This window comes from Aureococcus anophagefferens (assembly GCF_000186865.1).
Source record: "Aureococcus anophagefferens unplaced genomic scaffold AURANscaffold_4, whole genome shotgun sequence".
Classification (NCBI taxonomy): Eukaryota; class Pelagophyceae; order Pelagomonadales; family Pelagomonadaceae; genus Aureococcus; species Aureococcus anophagefferens.
The window spans coordinates 2,694,781-2,717,016 of NW_008705564.1; the positions used below are offsets into that span (position 1 = coordinate 2,694,781).

Here is a 22,236-nt window from a genome sequence, read left to right on the forward strand (position 1 = left end):
GCTCGCGCCGCTCCTCGCGCTCCTCGCGACGCTCCTCGCGCTCGCGCCGCTCCTCCTCCTTGCGCTCGCGCCGCTCCTCGCGCTCCTCGCGCCGCCGCCCCTCGCGCTCCTCGCGCTCCTCGCGCGCACGGGCCTCGGACTCGGCGTGGAGTTGGGCGTGCTCGTCGTCCAGCGCGCGGAGCGCGCGGCGCCGCTCGCGCTCGTCGACCTCCTCGTCCTGGACGATGGAGAAGAAGGACTGGATCCACTCCGGGTCCTCGTCGCCGCGCTTGACGTGGTTTTTGCACTGCGCTTTGCTCTTCGTGGCTACCTCAGCGGCGACCTTGTTCATTGTAGAGTAAGGCGCGCGTCCGCCGGGCCACCGCACGACGCCGTTCTCGCAGTCATAGCCGGCGCGCGCGAGCGCGGTGTACAGGGCCTTGGACTCATGCTGGTTCCACCTGTCGCCTGCTTCGCGCCCCGAGGAACAAAGCACTCCGCGTTCCTGCAGCTTCTGGACTTTACTCGCGACCTGCAACGGCGTGCGGGTGCCGATTTGATTCGCGATGAAGTCGTAGCAGAGCTTTCGCGTACAGTGTCTCGGCCACAGCCGCGTTAACTGTGCCTCCTCGCAGTCGGTCCATGCGTTTTTGCGCTTGCGCTTGCCTTGCGCCGCGCGCTTGCGCTTGCCTCGCTCGTCGCGCGCCAGGGCGCGAAGGTAGATCGGCTTAAATCGCGGTCGCGAGGTGGTTTTTGCCTCTATGATGCGGCCGTCAAGTTGCACGCTCTCACAACGCATCGCCCGGAAGAAACGACGACGATGGCCGAGGGCGTCTTCGAGGCGCTGCCCTGGCAGCAGGAGATCGAGTCCGCCGTGCGCGCGTCCATGGGCGAGATGCAACGCGAGGAGCACATGGTGATGATGAGCGTGCTGGAACGCCGGGAAGCGCTCGTGTCTGCAACCCGGACGCTCTCTCGCTCGCCGGCGGACGCTCGTTACGAGGCGCGCGTCAGCCCGACGCCGCGGCAGGGCCGGCCCAGGAGTAGACCTTGCGGCCCGGGAGGTCCGGCGCGGCGCACTCGCGCCAGACGTCCTCGCCCGGGTGGTCCCAGGCCGTGTCGCCGGTGAGGGAGTGCCAGTAGTAGGCGACGGCGTCGTCGTTGGTCATGCAGTACCAGCGCGGCGCGCCGGCCGGCGGCGCGCGGGACCACGTCGCCGTCGCCGTGTCGTAGTAGTTGCGGTCGTCGCTCCCCGCGGCCTGCGCGCGGTGCGGGGGTGTCGGGAGGGGGGCGGTCGCGGGCGAACGCGGGCGTCGCGCGGTCTGGACCTCGAAGCAGCAGGGCCGGTTCGAGTGCTTCGTGAGGAACTTGGTCGTCGCGCCGAGGTCGTCCGTGAAGGACTTCGGGTCCGGCGGCGCCGGATCGTCGGGCCGGGGCTTCCGCGGCGAGAGGCTCGCGGATTTCCGCGGCGTCGCGTCCGGCGCCGGGGGCTTGCGCCGCCGGAGCCAGCGGCCGACGTACTTGACGCCCTGGCGGAGGTTGACGCCCGTGGCCTTCTTGGCGGCGGGCCGCGCGGCGCCGGCCGACGCCGGCCGCCGCGGCTTGTCGCCGCCGGGCGGCCGCGGCCGCAGCGCGCTCCGCGGCGCGCCCGGCGACTTGGGCGACTTGCGGCCGCGGACGCTCTTGGCGTAGGGCGACCCGGGCGTCGGCGCGGCCGCGCGCGGCGAGCTCGCCTTCGCCGGGGGCGGCCGGTGGTCGCGGCGGCCGCTCGCCGGCGCCGCGGCGCGCGCGCCCCCGGCCGCGTCCGCCGCGGGCGGCGCGGGAGGCCGCCGCGCGGGGCCCGCGCACGCGCGCGGCGGCCGGCCCCGGCTCGGCCGCCGGGGCTCGTCACCGGCCGACGGCAGGTCCGTCGTCGACTTGCGCCGCCGCCGCGACGAGCTGCTCGCGGTCTCGAGCGCGTGCGTCGACGGCCGCGGGCTCCGCGCCCGGTCGCTCCTCGGCGCGTCGCGCGGCGCGGCGTCGGGCAGCGCCGACGAGCTCCGGCTCCGGGGCCGCGGGCCGCCGGGCGGGTACACGGGGCGGCTCGCGGACGCGGCCCGGTCGCGGCGCCGCTGCTCGTCGACGCAGCTCTCCCAGGCGCCCTTGAGCGACGCGAGCTTCTCGTTGCAGTAGGACCTACGGCGACGGCAGTGTCGCGGTCCCCGTCGAACGCGCGCGGACCGGGACGCCGGGGGGGACCGCGGCATGGCGCAGACGCGGCAGCAGTTGCGCGAGAGCTCGTTCGTGCGCCCGCAGACGCCGCAGGACCACGACAGCTTCAGGCTCGGCACCGCGGGCTTGGGCGCGGGGGGCTCGTCGGCCGCGCGCGCGGCCGCGGCGGCGCGCGCGGCCGCGCGGCGCCGCGCGTCCTCGGCCTCGCGCACGGCGGCGGACCGCACGGTCTCGCGGAGGTCGTCGCGGACCTCGCCCTCGTAGGCCGGCGGCGGCGCCGGGGGCGCCGGCGCCGTCCTCAGGCACAGCGTCGCGCCGTAGGGGCCCGGGCCGCCCGCGGCCGCGACGCCGCGGACGCGGACCTCGTAGGCCGTCGACGGCGCGAGGTTCTTCTTGCGGCAGGCCGTCGTCTTCACCTTCTGGTGCGTCGCCGGCCACGGCTCCGGCGGCCGGCCGACGAAGAGCTCGCGAAACTGCACGTGGTAGTGCGACACCGCCGACTCGCCGCCGCCGGCCGCCCATCTGATCGTCGCCGAGTCGCAGGCCGTCTCGAGCACCATGAGCTTGCACGGGGGCCTCGGCGCGGGCGGCGTCGGCGGCCGCTTGAGCGGCGACGCCGCGGGCTTCCGCGGCTTCGCGTCCGGCCTCCCGGGCGCGCGGTTCTCGTCGTTCGTCGGTTGTTTCGTCTTCGGCGACGCGCGGCGCCGCGCGCCCACAACATGAACCGGCTTGCTCCGGTCGTAGCGCGCCCGCGAAGCGTCGTCGCCGAGGACCTCCCAGGCCCGCTGGAGCAGGTGGAAGAGCTCCGTCGTCTTGCCGCCGCACTTATCCGGGTGGTAGAGCAGGCAGAGCCGCCGGTAGCTCTTCTTGACGCGCGGGCCGGCCTCGCCCGCGGGGACGCCGAGGGCGAGGTAGAGGTCGCCGTTGAGGCGCGCGAAGCACTCGGCGAGCAGCCCGCCGCAGTCCACGCACCCGCCGCCGCGCTCCTGGAGGATGAGCGCCGCGCAGCCGTGGAAGTCGTCGCGCGCGGCCAACGCCTCGGCGCGGCCGAAGGTCGACGCGTCGCAGCGCGCCGACGCGCGCAGCGTCGCCGTGAGGAGGTCCTTCCCCATATGGGCCTTAGGAGACGTCCATTTTGCAAACGGCGCTTTGATGGCTTTGATGCGGGCTGTTGCATCAACTTCTCATCAACATTGGCTTGGGCGAGCACGAGCATGGCTTCCCAGGTCGCGGCGACGACGCCCGACGCCGGCGCGGTCTACGAGCAGGCCGTGCGCGCCGTCATGGCGCGCTGGACGCTGCTGCGCCTCGCCGTGGACCAGGGCTGGTGCGACGGCGACGGCGCCGCCGCGGCCAACGGCCTCGTCGACGACCTCGTGGCCCTCGTGAGCCCGTCGGCGCGCAAGGCGCCCCACGTCGAGGACGTCGAGGACCTGCTCTTCGACGGCATCGAGAGCAAGTTCAACTCCCAGGCCGAGGACGGCTCCGTCGAGGAGATCGCCAAGCTCGTGATCTCGCTTCGCAACGAGTGCGCGGCGGGCGAGCTCGGCAACGCGCTCGCGGCGATCGCCCGGGCGACGCAGGCGCCGGCCCTGGCCCAGTGCGTGAGCCAGGGCGAGCCCGAGGAGAACGTCGACTCCGACGACGACATGGACGACGCGCCGCCGCCCGCGCTCGCCGCGGTGCCCGCGTTCGGCGCGGTGCCCGCGTTCGGCGCGCCCGCGGTTCCGGCGGCGCCCCGGGCGCCGCCGGCGCCGAGGCCGCCGCCGGTCGTCGACGAGGACGGCTTCACGACCGTGCCCGCCAAGGGCCGCCGACGGAAGTAGGCGGCCGTAAGCGTCGGTGGCTCTGTCTCTCGCGCGCGCGCGGGCATGGACGAGGCCGCGGTCCCGGCGTCGGGGCGCGAGCTGCCGGACCGGCCCTGCGTCCGGCCGAGGGCCGGGGTGCGCGGCGCGCAAACTTTGCGGCTGCTGCGCACGGCCTCAACATCCTGCGAGGCGGCTAAAGCTGCAGAGCGCTCGCTGTCGGGCAACAGGGTGAGACGCCTGCCGAAGCGCATCTCGCCGCCGCCCCTAGCGCCTCGCCGCCGCGCCGCGTCGCCGCCGCGATGGACACGCTCGCCTTCGAGGACATCGCGCCCGCCGTGGACACGTTCTGCCCGCCCGCGCCGCCCGACGACGCCAACCTCGAGGCCGCCTCCGAGCAGCTCGGCGACCTGGGCCTCGACGACGAGCCCGCGCCCGCCTGGGCCTGCAAGTACTGCGGCATCCGCGACCCGAGCGCCGTCGTGCGCTGCGTCGAGAGCGACAAGTGGTTCTGCAACAGCACGGGCGGCACGTCCGGGTCGCACATCGTCCAGCATTTGGTGCGCGCGAAGCACAACCAGGTCTGCCTCCACAAGGACTCGCCGCTGGGGGAGACGGTGCTGGAGTGCTACAACTGCGGCTGCCGCAACGTCTTCCTGATCGGGTTCGTGCCCGCGAAGACGGAGAGCGTCGTCGTGCTGCTGTGCCGCGTGTGCGTCGAGACGGTGCCCGCCTTAAAGTCCATGGACTGGGACCTCGACGAATGGCTGCCGCTGATCGCCGACCGGCGGTTCCTGCCGTGGCTCGTGCGGGAGCCCGAGGAGGACGCGCAGCGGCGCGCGCGCGCGCCGTCGGCGGCGCGGATCCGCGCGATCGAGGAACTCTGGGCGCGCGCGCCCGACGCGGACTTTGGGGACCTCGACGCGCCGGGCGCGCTGCCCGAGGACGACGCGCAGCCCGTCCTGCTGACGTACCAGGACGGCTACCACTACCAGAATGTGCTCGCGCCGCTCGTCAAACTCGAGGCGGACCACGACCGCCGCGTGCGCGAGGCCCAGGCGCGCGAGGACGTGTCCGTGCGCTGGGACCGGGGCCTCTCGAAGCGCCACATCGCCATCTTTTCGTTGGCGCGGGGCAACTCCTACGCGTCCTACGAGTCCAACGAGCTCCGTTTGGCCGTCGGCGACGAGCTCAAGATCCGCCTCAACTCCGGCGGCGCGCGCCAGCACGGCAAGCCCTGGGAGGCGTCGGGCCACGTCCTGCGCCTCGCCGACGGCGAGATCGCGCTGGAGCTGCGGACGTCCAATGCCCCCACGGAGGTCACGGAGTGCGGCTTCGTCGTCGATTTCGTGTGGAAGGGCACGTCCTACGACCGCATGCAGAACGCGTTGAAGAATTTGGCCGTCGACGACACGTCGCTGAGCGGCTACCTCTACCACCGGCTCCTGGGCCACGACGTCGAGCCCCAGGTGTTGAAGGGCGGCGCGGCGGCGTCGAGCAGCCGCCGCGCGGGCGTTCCCGGCCTGCCGGACCTGAACCACTCCCAGGCCGCGGCCGTGCGCTCCGTCGTGACGCAGCCGCTGTCGCTGATCCAGGGGCCGCCGGGCACGGGCAAGACCGTGACGTCCGCGGCGATCGTCTGGCACTTGGCGAAGCAGGGCATGGGGCAGGTCCTCGTGACGGCGCCGTCGAACATCGCCGTGGACCAGCTCACGGAGAAGATCCACGCGACGGGCCTCAAGGTCGTGCGTTTGTGCGCCAAGTCCCGCGAGGCCATCTCGACGTCCGTCGACCATTTGACGCTGCACACGATGCTGCGCGACATCGACACGCCGGAGATCGCGGAGCTGCGGAAGCTCATGCGGCTCAAGGAGGACCAGGGCGAGCTCGCGCCGGCGGACGAGAAGCAGTTCCGCAAGCTGCGGGCGAACACGGAGCGCGTGCTGTTGAAGGCCGCGGACGTCATCTGCACGACGTGCGCCTGCGCCGGAGACCCGCGGCTCGGCGGCTCGCGGTTCCGCCAGGTGCTCATCGACGAGGCGACGCAGGCGACGGAGCCCGAGAGTCTCATCCCCATCGTCCTCGGCGCGAAGCAGCTCGTGCTCGTCGGCGACCACCAGCAGCTCGGGCCCGTGATCATGTGCAAGGGCGCGGCCAAGGCCGGCCTCACGCAGTCGCTCTACGAGCGCTTGGTCGCCCTGGGCATCCGGCCCATCCGGCTCCAGGTCCAGTACCGGAGCCACCCCTGCCTCTCCGAGTTCCCCAGCGCCATGTTCTACGAGGGCACGCTCCAGAACGGCGTCTCCGAGGGCGAGCGGGTCGAGCGCGAGCTCTTCCGGCGGTCGCGGCGGTCCGCGCTGCCGTCCAAGGACCTCGAGGGCGAACCCCGCTTCCCCTGGCCGAACCCGGAGGCGCCCATGATGTTCTACGTCTGCGCGGGCGCCGAGGAGATGTCCGCGTCCGGCACGTCGTTCCTGAACCGGTCCGAGGCCGCGTCGATCGAGCGGCTCGTGACGCACTACCTCAAGCTGGGCCTCGACCCGGACCAGATCGGCGTCATCACGCCCTACGAGGGGCAAAGAGCGTACGTCGTGCACCACATGGCGTCCGCCGGCGCGCTGCGCGCCGACGTCTACGAGCGCGTGGAGGTCGCGTCCGTCGACTCGTTCCAGGGCCGCGAGAAGGACGTGATCATCCTGAGCTGCGTGCGGTCCAACGAGCACCAGGGCATCGGCTTCCTCAACGACCCGCGGCGGTTGAACGTGGCGCTGACGCGGGCCAAGTACGGGTTGGTGATTTTAGGGGCCGCGCGCGTCTTGGCGCAGGACGCGCTCTGGCACGAGCTCCTGACGCACTTCAAGAAGCTCGGCTGCGTCGCCGAGGGGCCCCTGGGCAACCTGAAGGTTTCTTCGCTCGCCCTGCCCAAGCCCCGGCGCGGCGGCGCGGGCGCGGAGCACCGGCTCCGGCGCACGGCGCTCGCGGGCCGCGGCGGCGCCGAGGGCCACTTTGCGCGCGCCGCGCGCGACCACGACCGGTCCCACTGGGACGGGCGCCTCGACCCGGACTACGACCGGAGCCGCGTGCGCCGCCGCGACGTCGACGCCCACGGCCACCCCCTCGACTACGGCGGGCCCCGCGGCGGCCACCACGACGGCTACTACGGCGCCGCGCCGCCGTCGGACTACGCCGCGCCGTCCTTTGGGAGCCAGAGCCAGGGCGCCCACGACTACGGGCTCACCCAGTCCCAGTCCATGCACCCGGGCAGCCAGAGCCAGTACGGCTCCCAGTCCCAGTACGCGTCCCAGGCCTACGGCACGCAGCCCGGCTACTCGCAGAACTACTCGCAGTCGCAGGGCGGCCCGGGCTACTCGCAGAACTACTCGCAGTCCCAGGGCTACTCGCAGCAGGACGAGAACTACCTGCCGCCCTACTAGGCCGGTTGGCGGTGTCGTCTTCCGGATTCCTCCGCGCCCGGCGCGCGCCCGCGCGCGCGCCGGCCGCGCCGGCGCGCGCCGCGCTCCCGCGCGGCCGCCGGCGACCTCCCTCGGCGCCGCCGCGGCGCCGCCGACTCGGCGCCGTCGCTGCGCCATCGACTCGGCGCCCCGCTCGCGGCGCCGACCCCGGCGTCTTTTCGGACGCCCGCTCCAGCGACCGCGCGGCGCGTCACGCGTCCGCGGCGCTTGACCGCGTCGGGCGCGTCGCGCTCCTCCCCCTTGCCCCCGCCTGTGCTGTAAAGGCGAACGGTGTTTGCCCCATGGTCTCAACAATGGCAGTAGACCCTGACACGTATCCGGGGATCCGGAGGCATGTTGCGCGCCACACGTAAGCTACTTAAAGTTGTACTTGTAAGCAAGTTTGTAAGCTCCTGATGTTGTTGTGAAACTCCGACAGCCCGATGTGTTCGCAGAGCTAGCCCACATGTCGCAGCGCATCAGCGTGTCCGTGCGCGTCCGGCCGCTGCGCAGCCCCGACGGCGCGAGCGCCGTCGCGCCGACGAGCGGCGGCGGCATCGCCGCCAAGGGCAAGCGCTACGACCGCGCCTTCGACGCCGTCGTCGAGGGCTCGGACCAGGCCGTCGCCTACGACGCCATCGCCGCGCCCCTGTTCCGGGCGCTCGGCGAGGGCTACTCCTGCACGCTCCTCGCGTACGGCCAGACGGGCAGCGGGAAGACGCACACGGTCTTCGGCCCGACGGGCTGCCTCACGGAGCGCGCGGCGGCCTCCGAAACCGGCCGCGCGGACTGGGGCCTCTTCCCGCGCGTCGTGCTCGCGCTGCTCGCGGACGGGTCCGGCGCGCTCCACGCGTCGGCCGTCGAGGTCTACCAGGAGCGCGCGTTCGACCTGCTCAACGACCGCGCGCCGCTGACCGTGGGCGGCAAGAGCGCGGGGCTCAAGGTCGGCGGCGGCGGCGCGAACCACACGACGGACTACCGCGCGAACGTCGCGCACGAGGGCACGCATCCCCACGGCTGCTCCTGCCGGAAGTGCATCCTCGCGAAGGAGCGGGAGGCGGCGGAGCGGCGGCGGCGGATGAGCGAGCGCGACGCCGGCGCCGGGGCCCGGCCGCCGCGCCGGGCCGCGCCGCCGTCGGACGCCGACGAGGACTTCGCGACGGTCGGCGAGACCGTCGTGCGCCTCGCGAGCGCCGCGGACGTCGCGAGGCTCGCGCGGACCGTCGAGGCGACGCGGCAGCACGTCGGCCACGCGCTCAACGACCGGTCGTCGCGGTCCCACTGCCTCGTGCACCTGCGCGTCGCGGTGAAGCGCGGGTCCAAGGTGCACCGGAGGCAGCTCCTCTTCGTCGACCTCGCCGGCTCGGAGCGCATTTTGAAGTCGCGCGTCGAGGGCGCCGCGCGCGACCAGGCCATCATGATCAACGCGTCGCTGACGGCGCTGGGCAAGGTGATCAACGCGCTCGGCGCGAAAGCGGCGCACGTGCCCTACCGCGACTCGACGCTCACGATGCTCCTCCGGGCCTCGCTCGGCGGCCGCGCGCGCGCGGGCGTCGTCGTCTGCGTCGCGCCCGACGCGGACCACGGCGACGAGAGCGTCTGCTCCCTCGACTTCGGCGCGCGCATGGCGACGGTCCGGACCGCCGCCGCCGTCGCCGCGGGCGCCGACGCCGGCGACGAGCTCGCGGACGCGCGGCGGCGCCTCGGCGCCGAGGCCGCGCGGCTCGCGGAGCTCGAGCGCGGCGGCTTCGGCGAGTGGTGGTCGCCGGACCCGCGCTACCGCCACGAGGTCGACATGCTCAAGGCGAACATGGCGCGGCTGGACCGCGAGGACGGCGCCGCGCGGGCCGCGCGCGTCCGCCTCGCGGAGTCGTCCCGCCCGGGGGACGCCGCGGCGCTCCGCGAAACGCTCGAGCGGCGCGAGAAGGAGGCGCGGAACTACCGCGACATCGTCGACCGGCAGAAGACGATCGAGCGCATCTACCGCGCGCCGAAGCCCGCCTACGTCGCCCAGGCCGCCGTCGTCCGGGACCTGCGGACGCGCGTGGACATGCTCGGCGCCGACTAGGCTTAGCGTCATCGCCGCCCCGCGCGCCCGCTCTGGCTGACCGTCGTCGCGCCGTTCGAGTCCGCGGCGCAGTAGTCGAGCGTCGTGAGGTCGCCGTCGTCGAAGTAGGAGAAGTCGAAGGTGCCCTTGAACTCGACGCCGACGCTCGACGCCGCGGGCCCGCCGCTCCAGAGCGAACCCGCCTCCGCCGCGGCGGAGTTGAGGTGCGCCTTGTAGGGGCGGCCCGCGGCCGCGAGCCGCGCGGCGACGGCGTCGAGCGCCGTCGCCGGCAGCTGGACGCCGAGGTGCGAGTCGAGCCAGCGGTCCCAGCCTTCGTTCTCGCCCGTGAAGCGCTCGTGGGCCCGCTGGACGTCGCCCTCGAGCGCGGCGAGCGCGCCGTCGCCGCCGCGCCGGGAAGCGATCGCGACGTCGAGGTCGTACTCGAAGGTCCCGCCGCCGGCGAGGGCGCTCGCCTTGCCCGAGAAGGGCAGCGCCAGGGCCGCGACGGCGCAGCCGTCGCCCGCCGTTTCTTCCGCCCCCAGCGACGCGCCGCTGAGCGTCGCGTCTTCGAGGAACGCGACGAAGGGGTCGATCGCCGTCGCCGCGACGGACGTCCCCACGGCCAGCAGGTCCGGCAGCCCCCGCGCGTTTTCCAACTCGCCGCCGAGGCGCGCCCACGTCGCCGCGAGGTCCGACACGTTCCGCCGGAGCGCGAGGCCGCAGCCCCGGAGCGGTTCAAAGGTGCCCGTCGCGTTGCCCGAGACGACGGCGACGAGGTGCCCCGCGTGGGGCGCGGCGGCGAAGAGGGCGTGGTAGGGTGCGCCCGACGGGTCCGCGGCCGTCGCGGCGCGGTAGGCGACGCCGCCGGCGTCGAAGCGCGCGAGGAACGGATCCAGGCGCGGCGCGAAGTACGTGACCACATTGCCGGAGAAGTCCGACGCGAGGCCCGCCTCCAGGAGCTCGGCGACGCGCGCGTTCCAGAACGCGACGGTGCGGTTGCCCTCGGGCGTGCGCCGCGACTGGAAGTAGTGGAGCTCCCAGGCGCCGAGCGACGACAGGACCTCGCGCGTCGCGCAGGGGCCGCCGGCGTCGGCGTAGGAGCCGTTCGCGGCCAGCTCAAGGCCGAAAAAGGGGGGCGCGGGCGAAGGCCGCGTCCGCCGCGGCGCCGGACGACGCGAAGGTGCGCTTGAACAGCTTGAACAGGTAGGCTTTATTTGTCGTGGCGGCGGCGGCGGCGGCGGCGGCCGTCGCGGCGGCGGCGGCGGCCGTCGGCGGGCGCCGCGACGCCAGCAGCGACGCCGCCGGCTCGCCGCGCCGCGTGCCGAGGACCACGAGCCCGGCGACGACGAGCGCCAGGAGCGGTGGCGACGCGCGGCGGAGGCTGCCCATCGGATGGTCAGCCAAATCGGCCAGGCCTAAGTTTCTGCAGTGTTTCCCATTGGCTGCCCGCGCGTCACCGATGGGCCGCCGGCGGGCCGTGGCCGTCGCGTCCGCGGCGGCCGTCGCGGCCGCGTACGCCGTGCCCGCGCTGGACGTGGGCCGGCGGTCGCCGCTGGGCTGGACCGACGCCCACAACGTCGCCTACGGGCTGCCCGTGACCCCGGAGGCGGGCGTCGTCGCCGACGTCGACGCGCTGGCCTTCCTCGGCGGCGCGAACGACGACTACCTCTGCGCGCGCAACGACTACGGCCAGACGGCGCTCCACCTCGCCGTGCGACAGAACCGCCTCGATTTGGTGGATTTGTACGCGCGGCGGCGGCTGTGCCTCGACGCCGCGAACTTGGACGGCGACACGCCGCTCCACTACGCCGCCGTCTTCCAGCGCACGGACGCCGTCTGGATGCTGCTGGGCGCCGGGGCGGACCCGGGCGCGACCAACGCCGACGGCGCGACGCCCCTCGACGACGCGCGCGAGAACCGCGCGCGGACCGTCGTCGCCGTCCTCGAGGCGGCCCGGTCGCACCCGCGGACGCCGGCCGCGCGGCGCGGGGAGCTGTAAGGATAGAGGTCGTGCGACTCCTCATGTTGCCTGCTCGACTGCTCGACGAGCTTACGGCGAGCATGGTTTGCCGAGCCGTCAACATAAAGATTGTATCTCTTCAAGAATGATGTCGTGGTCGCGGCGCTTCGGCGAAACCCGCTGCCTTCCTATCCACGCAAGACCAGCAACCGGGTTTGCGCCCCTCCAAAACCTCTCCGCCACCAACCCAGACCGGCCTGCATTGCAGGCGCAGCTCTCGAGCGGCGCCCATGGACCCGGAGGCGCGGCGCGCGGCCCTGAAGATCTACGGCGGCGCCGCGGCGGGCCTCGGCGCCAACGTCGTGGGCATCCCGCTGGACCGCTTCCGCGTCGAGGTCGCCCAGGACGTCGCCGTCGCCGAGCCCGTCGCCGACCACCTGCGGCGGTCCGCCGGGCGGCTCGTGCGCGCGCCGCTCGAGTCCTACGCCGGCGGCGCGGCGCGCTGCGGCCAGAAGGGCTTCTCGGCGTCGCTGAATCTGCTGGTGCCCCGGGACGTCAAGGACGAGAGCCCCTTCGCCGCGTCGGCCGCGGCGGGCTTCGCCTTCGCGCCCGTGCTCAACGCGTTCCGGATCCTGCAATTGGGAAAGATCAACATGTTCTCGTACCAGCGGACGTGCCTCTCGTACGCGTCGCCGGAGGGCCTCGCGAAGTTCGCGAAGAACACGGCCTTGTTCGCGCCGGGCGAGGCCGTGCGCATGATGACGTGCTTCGGCACGAAGGACGCGCTCATGAATTTCATGCCCGCCCGGCTCCGCGAGCCGCCGACGACGGCCGCGGGCGTCGCCGAGCGGTCGCTGCTCCTCGCGGCCGCGCTCGGGCCCGCCGTCGCCGTCGTCGAGACGTCCGTGTCGCTCGCGACGGAGACGGCGACGCTGCTCAACGCGCAGGCCGCGGGCGAGGGGTCGCTCCACGAGGCCATGGCGCTGGCCATGCGGCCCGCGTACCTCTCGCGGTGCTGGGTCGCGCTCCTCGCGAAGAACGTCCTCGCGAACTCGACGACGTTCTTCTTCATGTTCGCCGCGGACTTCGCGTCGCACGCCTAGGTCTATATTAAATCGGAAATCGGAACTTAGGAGCGGTGCCGGCGCGGGGCGCGCGCGCGCGCGGAAAAAGGGCCCGGGGGGAGGGTCGCGGCGGCGCCTTCAGTAGCGGTGGCGCTTGTCGCAGCGGAGCACGGCGGCGCAGGCGCGCTTGCTGAGCGTCGTCTTGTTCTTGGCGAGGACGCCGTCGAAGTCGACGCGGGGCCGCGCGGCGACGTAGGTCGACGCGAAGGCGGAGAGGCGCGTGCAGAACGTCGTCACGCGCGCGCCTAAAAGCCCCAACGCCGACGCGAGCTTGCGGTGGAGGAAGGAGCCGAGGAGGAAGTGCTCGGCGAAGACGCGGACCTCGATGGCCCGCGCGTCGCCGCAGAGGAAGTCCGCGACGGCGACCGCGGGCCGCACGGGCAGCGCCGCGCGGACGACGCGCTGCCGCGTCGCGCGGCGCGCGAGCACGCGCGCGGCGCGCGCGGCCGTGTGGCGCTCGAGGAGCTCGAAGGGCCCGTCGGCCGCCGCGCACCACTCGACGAGCAGGCGGCTCCGGAACTTCCACGCGGCGAACTTGCCTGGGCAGGAAAAGAGTGCGAAATGCCCAACTTCAAAGGCGGCCGTTTTTCACTCGTTCCGGCTGATTCTTGGACGAGCGATCATCCCTCGGAGCGCTCTCGAAGCGTGCATCATTGTTCCGACACACACGCTTGCGACATTCACATTGAAGTGACCTTGGATCACTCTTTTCCCGCCCCGGAACTCGCGGCGCACGCGGTCGTCGAACGCGCGCTCCGCGGCGCCCAGGAGCCCCTTCCAGTCCGGCGCGCCCGGCGACGCCGCCGCGCGCTCGAGGAGCGCCGCCGTCCAGGCCAGCACGGCGGCCTTGAACTCGGCGACGACCGCGGACTCGGCGTTCGCGTCGCAGAGCACGAAGCGCGCCTGGCGGAGCGCCGCGCGCGCCGCGTTCGCCGCGCGCGTCGCGGCCTGCGCGTCGCGCCGGCGCGCGTCCGCCGCCGCCTCGAGGGCCAGCGCCTCGCGCCAGCGCGCCGGCGCGCGGTCGGCGTCGCCGGGGCCCCGGCGCCGGCCCGGGGGTCCGAAGATTGCCGCGGCGACGCCGCGGCCCGCGCCTGTGTGGAAACCAAATCTTCAACCCGACTTCAATGTGCGCGTACGCGACAGTTTCGACGCAACCCTTCGACTGTGCTTCGAGAACTCGACGAGAGCGATCGATTCGTCCAAAAATCAGCCGAATCGACTTCGATTTGACCGAGCTAGAGAATTCTGAAGTTTGGTCAGGACCACCAAAACCAGTGGTTGGTTTCCACACAGGCCCGCGCCCGCCTCCGCGAGCACGCGCGCGTCGACGGGCTCGGGGCAGACGAGGAGGCGCGTGCCCGCGGGCACGCGGTGGCGGTCGTCCTCGAAGCGCACGTAGGTCGCCCCGGGCCGCTCGAGGAGGTGGCCCCGCGGCAGATCGTACGCGGACACGTAGGGCAGGAGCGGCCGGTCCAACACGACGGCGTCGCGCATGGCGAAGCCCCGGCGGCAGCCCGGGCACCAGGCGCCGTAGGACGCGAGCTGCCGCCAGAGGCTCAGCCCCGGCGACGCGTCGCCGGGCTTCGACGTCTGCCGGAGCACGGGCGCGAGGTCCTCGCGGCAGCACGGGCACCGCACGGACTCCCCGCCCGGCTGCTCCGCGTCCTCCGCCGGGTCGAAGGGGCCCGGGTCCCGCGCCGCCAGCAGCGCCGTCGGCACGACCCAGCGGTCCTCGGGGCCCGGCCGCCAGGCCCAGCGGCTCGCGGCGCCCGACCCGTCGCGGCGCAGCACGCGCGCCGCGCCCGCGCGGACGACGACGCTGCAGGCCATGGGCCGCTGCCAGTCGTCGACCTCGCGCTCGTGGAAGAAGGGCCGCCCCTCGAGCATCGGGGGGCCGTGGCCCCGGCGCCGAGCCCAGGAGTGGCGCTCGTAGAGCTCGAGGTAGGCGTCGGGGTCCGCGACGTGGTGCTCCAGCGTCGGCACGCGCAGGGCCCGCCGCGCCGCGTCCTCGGGGGCCTCGGGGCCCAGCACGACGGCGTCGAGGCCGGACACGGCGTCGAGCTCCGGCGCGTGCTCCATCCGAAAGACGACGACGACGACGGGAGCAAAGCAGCCCGAGTGGATTTCGTCCCGGGCGGGTCACCTTCGGCGTATTGCGATGCTGAGTTTCTTCTTGAACAGGGCAGCCCACACACGCTCTTGTGGCAGAGGCCTCGTGCCGAAGCACTGCGACTGCGACGGCGACCGCTGCAGCTCCGCGATGGCTCTCCTCCTCGCCGCCCGGCGCGCGTGCTCCGGTGCGCTTGCTCCGATGCGCGTCGGCCACGCGCTCGCGCCGACGGCCGCGCGCTGCGCCGCGGCCCGCTGGTCGCGGCCGCTGTCCGGCGACGCGCTGGAGCCCGGCGCGTCTGCCGTCATCGAGACCCTGTTCGAGTCCGCGGTCAGTGCCCACGGCCCGACGGTCGCCGCGCTGCCCGACGGCAAGGAGAAGCTCGAGTTCTACGCCTTCTTCAAGCAGGCGACGGAGGGCGACGTCGCGGGCGACCGCCCGGGCGTGATGTCGTTCGTCGCGCGCCACAAGTACGACGCGAGGAAGCTGCTCGCGGGCATGCCGCGCGCCGTGGCCATGCAGGCCTACGTCGACCGCTGCGCCGCGCTCGCGCCGGCGGGCGACGCACCGGACCGGAAGGTCTGGCCGACCTTCGAGCCCAAGCGCGGGCCCATGCTCCCCCCGGGCTGCTTCGAGGGCAAGGTCGCGCTGGTGACGGGCGGCGGCACGGGGCTGGGCCGGGGCATGGCGACCATGCTCAGCCACCTCGGCGCGACCGTCGCCATCGCGTCGCGGCGGCTCGACGTGCTCGAGGCCACGGCGGCCGAAATCGAGGCGGAGACGGGCAACCGGGTCTTCCCCGCCGCCATGGACGTGCGCGACGGCGCGGCCGTCGTACGGGCGCTCGACGCGGTCGAGGCGAACGTCGGCGTGCCCGGCGTCGTCGTCAACAACGCCGCGGGCAACTTCATCGCGCCCAGTGACCGCCTGTCGCCGAACGCGTTCTTCACGATCGTCGACACGGTGCTCTGCGGCTCGGCCTACGTGACCCTCGACGTCGCGCGGCGCCTCCGCGACGCGAAGCGCGGCGGCGTCTTCTGCTACACGACGACGACCTACGCGTCCACGGGCTCGGGCTACGTGCTGCCGTCGGCCTGCGCCAAGGCGGGCATCGAGTGCATGATCAAGTCGCTCGGCGCGGAGTGGGGCCGCGACGGCATGCGCTTCGTCGGCATCGCGCCCGGGCCCATCCCGACGAAGGGCGCGTTCTCGCGCCTCGACCCGACGGGCCAGTTCGAGAAGGCCATGCTCGACATGATCCCGGCGAACCGCGCGGGCGTCGTCGACGAGATCGCGAACCTGACCGCGTTCCTCTGCAGCGAGTACGCGTCCTGGATCTCCGGCGAGATCGTCACGCTCGACGGCGGCGAGACCGTCTCCAACGCGGGCGAGTTCAACCAGCTCCGCCAGGTGACGAACGACCAGTGGGACATGATGGAGGCCATGATCAGGGACACGAACAAGAAGGGGTCCTAGGAAGCCCTGGGTGCGCGTCCCGCGCGTAAACCCCTGGTCATCAATTGAAGCCGTCGTTGCAGCGGCCGCAACGGCTCCCGGGGCAGCCATGAGCATGGGCCCGCCCCCCTCGCGCCGGCCGAGCTCGGCGCCCGCCGGGCGCGGCGCCCGCCGCGGCGGCTTCGGCGGCGCGCCGCGCGGCACCTTCGACGCGCGGACGCTCTACGAGGTCGACGACGGCCTCGGCGGCTTCGGGCGGACGCGCTACGTCCAGCGCAAGGCGGCGCAACCGGCGCAGCGCGTTTCCGCGTTCGGCTCCTACGTCGGCTCGCACCCGGGGCGCCGCGCCGACAAGGGCCGCGGCGTCTCGAGCGTGGGCTTCCAGCCGGAGCGGCTCATCGGCGGCGGCGCGCTCGACGGCGGGAGGGACCGGCGGACGCAGTTCGCGCTGCCGCTCCACGACGCCTGCTGGCGCGACGACGTCGGCCGCGTCGGTGCGCTCCTGGACCGCGGCGCCGCCGTCGACGCGCGCGAGCTCTACGGCGAGACGCAGGCCGTCCACGTCGCGTGCTCCGCGAACGCGGTCCGCGCGCTCCGGCTGTTGCTGGACCGCGGCGCGGACGTCGACGCGCTCGCCGTCGACGACGTCACGCCCTGCCACGCCTGCTGCGGCCGCGAGGACGCGAGCGACTGCCTCGAGCTCCTGCTGCGGCGGGGGGCGGACCCGACGGTCCGCGACGCCCGCGGGCGCCCGCCGCTGCACAAAGCCAAGACCTTCGACGCGGCGAAATGCTACCACCTCCTCCTGCCCTACGCGGGCCGGTCGCGGCCCGCGGCGGCGGTCCGCAGGAAGACACCCGAGCAGAAGCGGAAAACGGCCCAGGCCTGGGACGCGGCGGACCTGTACCGCGCGCGCCGCAACGGCAGCCGGCTCCGGCCACCGCCGGGCGGCGACTCGCACGTGCGCTATTAGTCGTAGGCCGCCCTCACGGCGGCGAAGTCGTCGTGCGCGTGGCCCCGCTTCCGCGCGGCGACGTACTGCGCGTTCGCCGCCGCGGCCAGCGGCGCGGGCTGCGCGAGGTCGTCCGCGAGCTGGAGCGCCAGCCGCAGGTCCTTCTGCTGCAGATAGACCTGGAAGTTCGGCGCGTAGTTGCCTACGACGTCGACGATGTCTCCCGGTCTCTCGAAAGATCGGACGCCGGTCGTCGCCGTCGATCATGAGCTGGCCCTTGGCCTTGGAGATGGGGTTCGCCATCGCCGAGCTGTCGAACATGTCCATGATTTGGGCCTGGTCGAGGCCCGCCTTGTCGGCGAGCGCGAGCGTCTCGCCGAGCGCGGCGATGTAGGTGCCCATCATGATCTGCAGCATCAATTTTGCCCGCGCGGGCCCCTCGGAGGACTCGCCGACGTGCCAGTGCTTCGAGCCCATGACGGCGAGGGACGCGCCCGGCGCCGTCACCTCGTCGAAGAGCGTCCTGTCGCCGCCGCAGACGAAGAGCAGCTCGCCCGCGGCCGCGTCGCGCCAGCCGCCGGACACGGGCGCGGCGAGGAAGCGCGCGCCCGTCGCGCCGACGGCCGCCGCGAGCCTCGCGCCCGTGGCCTCGTCGATGGTCGAGTGGTCGAGGTAGCTCTTGCCCACTTTCGCGGCGGACGCGACGCCGTCGGCCCCCAGGCACACGGCCTCGGAGGCCTTCGGGTCCGCGAGCATGCCGTGCGTCACGCTACAGGCGTCGACGACCTCCGCGGGCGTCGCCAGCGCCGTCGCGCCGAGCGCGACGAGCGGCGCGCACTTGTCGGCGCTGCGGTTCCAGACGACGACCTCCGTGCCTTGCTTCAATAGACGCTGCGCCATCTGCTTGCCCATGACGCCCAGGCCCAGGAAGCCCACGCGCTGGGTGGCCATATTGCAAAGGTTGTGGCACGAGACGCAGGCGCGCGAGCTCGGCCGAGAGCAGATCGAGAGCTGTGGCTTTTTAGCGAGCGTCTCGGACGTCAAACTGGACGCCGTGCCGCATCACGCGCCGGCGTATGGCTAGCGCGCGATCCTCTCACGACCATAACTAACACACGACGACAAAAAACATGAGCAAATCGTCCGTCGTCGTCGGCGGCGGCTTCGTGGGCCTGAGCTGCGCGCTCCACCTGCAGCGCATCGGCCGGCGCGTGACGCTCCTGGACCGATTCGGCGTCGGCCACGCCAGCGCCGCGTCCTTTGGCAACGCGGGCACGATGGCCCGCTACGCCAACGTGCCGACGAACAGCCCCGGCCTGCTGAGACGGTTGCCGGGCCTCCTCAGCGACGGCGACGGCCCGCTGTCCGTGGCCTGGGGCGCGCATCTCGCGAAGATGGCGCCGTGGAGCCTTCTCTTCGCCGCGCACTGCGCGCGGCCCGCCGTCGACCACAGTGCCGAAGCCCTCGGCGCGCTCCTGTCGCGCGCCGAGGCGGGCTACGCGGGCGTCTGGGCCCAGGCGCGCGTCGACCCGGACGCGCACGCGCGCCGCGGCGGCTACCTGCTGCTGCAGCGCACGGGGGAGGCCATGCGCGACTCCGCGGGCGCCGCGGCGCTGCGGCGCGCGCACGTCGCGGACCTGAAGATGGCGCAGCTGTCCGCGGACGAGGTCGCGGCGCTCGAGCCGGGCGTGGCGGCGGCCGCGCGCGGCGGCGGCGCGTGGTACTTCGAGGACGGCTGGTTCCTCGACGAGCCCGCGGCGCTGTTGCGGGCGCTCGCCGCGGGCTTCGCGGACAACGGCGGCGCGCTCGTCGAGGGCGACGCGACCGCGATCGACCAGGGCGCGGACGGCCGGCCGCGCGTGCGCTCGACGGGCGGCACGTTCCCGGCGGACGACGTCGTCGTCGCCGCGGGCGCCCACTCGGGCGCGCTGGCCGCGTCCGTCGGCGATCGGTGCCCGCTGGACACGGAGCGGGGGTACCACGTCGCCTTCGAGCCCGGATCGGAAAATTCGCTGACGCGGGCCGTCTGCGATCCCGCGGCGGGCTTCATCCTGTCGCCGATGCGCGGCGGCCTCCGCGCGGCGGGCAAGGTCGAGCTCGGCGGCCTCGACGCGCCGCCGGACCCGCGGCGCTGCGCGGCGCTCGAGCGCGGCGCGCGCTTCGTCGTCCCCGCGCTCGGCGGCCGCGACGCGGCGCGCGACTGGCTCGGCTTCCGGCCGACGATGCCCGACGCGCTCCCCGTCATCGGCAGGGCGCGGCGCGTGCCCGGCGTCATCTACGCCTTCGGCCACCAACATGTCGGCTGGACGCTGGGCGGCGTCACGGGCTTGCTCGTCGCCGAGCTCGCGGGCGGCGAACCGCCGTCCCTGGACCTGCGGCCCTACCGCCTCGACCGCTTCCGCCCCTACACCGTCGCCCGGCGCGTGCTCGGCTGGTAACGTTTAGCCCCGCTCGAAGGCGAGCACGACGTCGACGGCCGCGGCGACGTCCGCGACGACCGCGTCCGCGCCGCCGGTGTCGTCGCCCGGCCGCCACATGCCGCTCTCGACGAGGATGGACGACCAGGGGTCGCCGGCGCGCTTCGCGCCCGCGATGTCCGTCAGCGGGTTGTCGCCGACCATGAAGACGCGGTCCAGCCCGCCGGCGCGCGCGCCGAGGACGGCCGCGACGTAGTCGTAGGAGACCGCGTGGGGCTTGCCGTAGTCGACCTTGGCCAGCGCCGAGCCCGCGAGCTCGGCGAAGGTCGCGTCGAGCGCCGTCAGGAAGGCGCCGGAGCCGAAGCGGGGCGCGGGGTGCTCCGCGGCGTAGAGAAAGTCCGCGCAGGAAGAATACAAGGGCACGTTTTGCGACGCCGCGGGCGCCGCGCCGGCGCCGAGGTCGCCCGCCGGGACCCCGCCGCTCCGCAGGACGTCGCAGACGACCTGGAGCTCGCGGCCCCAGAGCAGCGGGTCCGTCATGGCGAGGACCGCGCCGAAGGGCCTCTCCAACCAGCCGTCCGGCGGCGGCGGCGCGCCCGCGACGGGCGGCGCGTCGGGGTAGAGCAGCGGGAAGGCGGCGTGGAAGGCCTCGACGGTCACGGCGCTGCGGAACCCGTAGGCCTCGGCGATCTCGCGGAGGTTGCCGTATTTCTTGCCGACCAGGAGCACGTTCTCGTCGCCGTGGTTCTCCGCGAGGGCCCGCATGGGCGTGTGGCTCTGGCAGACCTGCCAGGGCTCGACGGCGACGCCGAAGCGCTTCGCGAAGCCCGCGGCGCGCGCGCCCTCCTCCGTGCCGCCGCCGTTGGTCATGAAGAGGAAGGGGATCCCCGCGGCCTCGAGCGCTTTCAGCGCACCGGGCGCCGCGGGCACCGTCGCGCCGCCGCGCACCAGCACGCCGTCGACATCAAAGGCTACCGCGGACGACGAGGCCGCGCGGCGGCTGACCGACGAGGCCGCGCGGCGGGTGGTGGGCAGCCGGGCGAGGCGAGGGGCTGCTCGCATCATCGTCGAATCGCTGGGTAAACTTCGACTCATCGGATGTGTTGAGGAGGCGATGCAGCGGTCGACGAGTTGCTCAGGTTGGAGCTGTCGCGCCGCGTCCGTCGCCGTCGTCCCGTCGTCCGCGGCCTGGAGCCATGTTCCCGGCCATGCCGCCCGGCTACCAGCCGCCGGAGCCGGCCGCGCCGGGGACCGGGGCGGTCGTGCTCGAGCCCGTGCCACCCTACCTCCACGGCGTGCCGCCGCCGGTGCTCCAGGCCATCCCGCGCGGCGCGGTGAGCAGGATGCCGCCACCGCCCATGCCCGCGCCGCGGCCCATGCCCATTCCCCCTGCATTCCCCCTGCAGCTGCCCATGCGCATGCCCGTGCAGCTGCCCATGCGCATGCCCGCGCCCATGCCGCTCGGGCCGATGCCGCCGCGGCCGATGGCGCCGATGGCGCCGATGGCGCCAATGGCTCCGATGCTCGCGCCGCGGCCGATGATGATGTACGCCGCGGCGCCGCCGCCGCGGGCCGCGCCGCCGCCGCCGCGGGCCGCGGCGCCGCCGCCCGCCGCCGCGCCCGCGTTTAGCAACGACGGCTCGTTCATGGAGGCCATGCGGGCGCCGCCGCCGCGGGCCGCCGCGGCGCCGCCCGCCGCCGCGCCCGCGTTTAGCAATGACGGCTCGTTCATGGATGCCATGCGGCGCCTGCAGGCCGAGGCGTCCGCGCCCGCGCCCGCGCCCGCGGACGCCGCCGCCGAGGCGCCCGCGGCGGACGGCGCGAAGCGCGCCGCCGACGAGGCCCCCGCGGCCGCGCCCGGCGACGACGCGCCCGGCGACGACGCGCCGCCGGCGAAGCGGCGGAAGGCGACGCGCCTGCTCGCGGCGGCGGCCGAGCCGCTCCGCGACGACGGGCCGGCGCCCGCGCGCCTCGCCTACGAGACGCCCGACGGCGCGACGCGCGGCGAGGGCGCCGAGGCGACCGCGCTGGGCGCCGAGGCGCGCCGCGCCGCGCGGAGCCAGCTCGACGCGCAGCCCTTCGACGCCGTGGCCGCCGTGCAGCGCGCCGTCGACGCCGCGCGCCTCGTGAGCCGCCGCCTCGCGAGCGACTAAGGGGCGAATTCTGTGTAATGATAACCACAGCTAAAGCTTCGCGCACGCAATAACTGTCCGTCTCGTTTTACGGGGAGGAGGGCTATGGAGAGCAATGAGATGCGGGAAAATATGCCATATTGGGCGGAGGTGCGGGGACTGGGCCAGGGAGGCCTTTGCCGCGCCTCGGTCGCGCGCCCCCTCGCAAAACCAGGCAACGGCGTCGACCGTGTCGTCGAAGTTGACGTTCGACGTGAATCGTGAGGGCAAAAGTGACGGTTGCGATGCGCCGCGGTGAGCTTGAGGCGACGTCGTCCCGTGCGTGCACGGACGTGCTGTTAGACTTGATGTACGTGGTCACATCGTGCGTGTTGTTTGACGTCGTGCGTGCGCTGCGGCGCCACACCGCCTGCGGTTTGAAGACCGCTGACGGCCGCGCACGAAGGCGCGGGTGTCGAGCCCCGCGGGCACCGCCTAGCTCGCCCCGCAGAGCCCGGAACGAACGCCACACATCATCGTAGCCGCTCGCACTCGACGAACGATCGTTGAGGCTACGAGTTTCGTTCGTCTGTCCGCGCGCGCGGCGCGCCGG

The 22,236-nt window shown here is 73.8% G+C and overlaps 10 protein-coding genes across 10 annotated transcripts in view; 6 read left to right on the forward strand and 4 right to left on the reverse strand.

Moving 5' to 3' along the window:
• The window catches only part of AURANDRAFT_62364 (hypothetical protein), a gene marked incomplete at both ends in the record, with an annotated part of 3,175 nt that extends 425 nt beyond the window's left edge, over nt 1-2,750 (reverse strand). Inside the window, 4 exons of the mRNA XM_009036243.1 lie at nt 209-310; nt 1,029-1,238; nt 1,308-2,154; nt 2,200-2,750. Of these exons, the coding sequence (XP_009034491.1) occupies nt 209-310; nt 1,029-1,238; nt 1,308-2,154; nt 2,200-2,750 (1,710 nt within the window). The remainder of the gene's footprint in view (nt 1-208; nt 311-1,028; nt 1,239-1,307; nt 2,155-2,199) is intronic.
• Nucleotides 2,751-3,410: 660 nt separating this feature from the next.
• AURANDRAFT_7243 (hypothetical protein) lies at nt 3,411-3,839 on the forward strand (the record flags this gene model as incomplete). Its single annotated transcript, XM_009035915.1, has 1 exon — nt 3,411-3,839. A coding segment is annotated over one exon (429 nt), but the record flags the coding sequence as incomplete, so codon positions are not given.
• Nucleotides 3,840-4,297: 458 nt separating this feature from the next.
• Nucleotides 4,298-7,429, forward strand: AURANDRAFT_22049 (hypothetical protein; the record flags this gene model as incomplete). Its single annotated transcript, XM_009036173.1, has 2 exons — nt 4,298-6,313; nt 6,365-7,429. The coding sequence occupies 2 exons, from the start codon at nt 4,298-4,300 to the stop codon at nt 7,427-7,429; spliced, it is 3,081 nt and encodes a 1,026-aa protein (XP_009034421.1).
• Nucleotides 7,430-8,702: 1,273 nt separating this feature from the next.
• On the forward strand, nt 8,703-9,071 carry AURANDRAFT_16025 (hypothetical protein; the record flags this gene model as incomplete). Its single annotated transcript, XM_009036174.1, has 1 exon — nt 8,703-9,071. A coding segment is annotated over one exon (369 nt), but the record flags the coding sequence as incomplete, so codon positions are not given.
• A 2,068-nt stretch (nt 9,072-11,139) lies between these two features.
• Nucleotides 11,140-11,442, forward strand: AURANDRAFT_8220 (hypothetical protein; the record flags this gene model as incomplete). Its single annotated transcript, XM_009035927.1, has 1 exon — nt 11,140-11,442. A coding segment is annotated over one exon (303 nt), but the record flags the coding sequence as incomplete, so codon positions are not given.
• Nucleotides 11,443-12,656: 1,214 nt separating this feature from the next.
• Nucleotides 12,657-14,657, reverse strand: AURANDRAFT_62367 (hypothetical protein; the record flags this gene model as incomplete). Its single annotated transcript, XM_009036242.1, has 3 exons — nt 12,657-13,117; nt 13,274-13,669; nt 13,868-14,657. 3 exons carry the CDS (start codon nt 14,655-14,657, stop codon nt 12,657-12,659), a joined length of 1,647 nt encoding a protein of 548 aa, XP_009034490.1.
• Nucleotides 14,658-15,051: 394 nt separating this feature from the next.
• Nucleotides 15,052-15,222, forward strand: AURANDRAFT_17864 (hypothetical protein; the record flags this gene model as incomplete). The annotated part of the gene is made up of 1 exon (XM_009036175.1): nt 15,052-15,222. A coding segment is annotated over one exon (171 nt), but the record flags the coding sequence as incomplete, so codon positions are not given.
• A 78-nt stretch (nt 15,223-15,300) lies between these two features.
• Nucleotides 15,301-16,164, forward strand: AURANDRAFT_58778 (hypothetical protein; the record flags this gene model as incomplete). Its single annotated transcript, XM_009036176.1, has 1 exon — nt 15,301-16,164. One exon carries the CDS (start codon nt 15,301-15,303, stop codon nt 16,162-16,164), a length of 864 nt encoding a protein of 287 aa, XP_009034424.1.
• A 948-nt stretch (nt 16,165-17,112) lies between these two features.
• On the reverse strand, nt 17,113-18,046 carry AURANDRAFT_21710 (hypothetical protein; the record flags this gene model as incomplete). The annotated part of the gene is made up of 2 exons (XM_009036241.1): nt 17,113-17,297; nt 17,341-18,046. The coding sequence occupies 2 exons, from the start codon at nt 18,044-18,046 to the stop codon at nt 17,113-17,115; spliced, it is 891 nt and encodes a 296-aa protein (XP_009034489.1).
• A 1,577-nt stretch (nt 18,047-19,623) lies between these two features.
• On the reverse strand, nt 19,624-20,541 carry AURANDRAFT_12353 (hypothetical protein; the record flags this gene model as incomplete). The annotated part of the gene is made up of 1 exon (XM_009036240.1): nt 19,624-20,541. A coding segment is annotated over one exon (918 nt), but the record flags the coding sequence as incomplete, so codon positions are not given.
• Between the last annotated feature and the right edge of the window lie 1,695 nt (nt 20,542-22,236).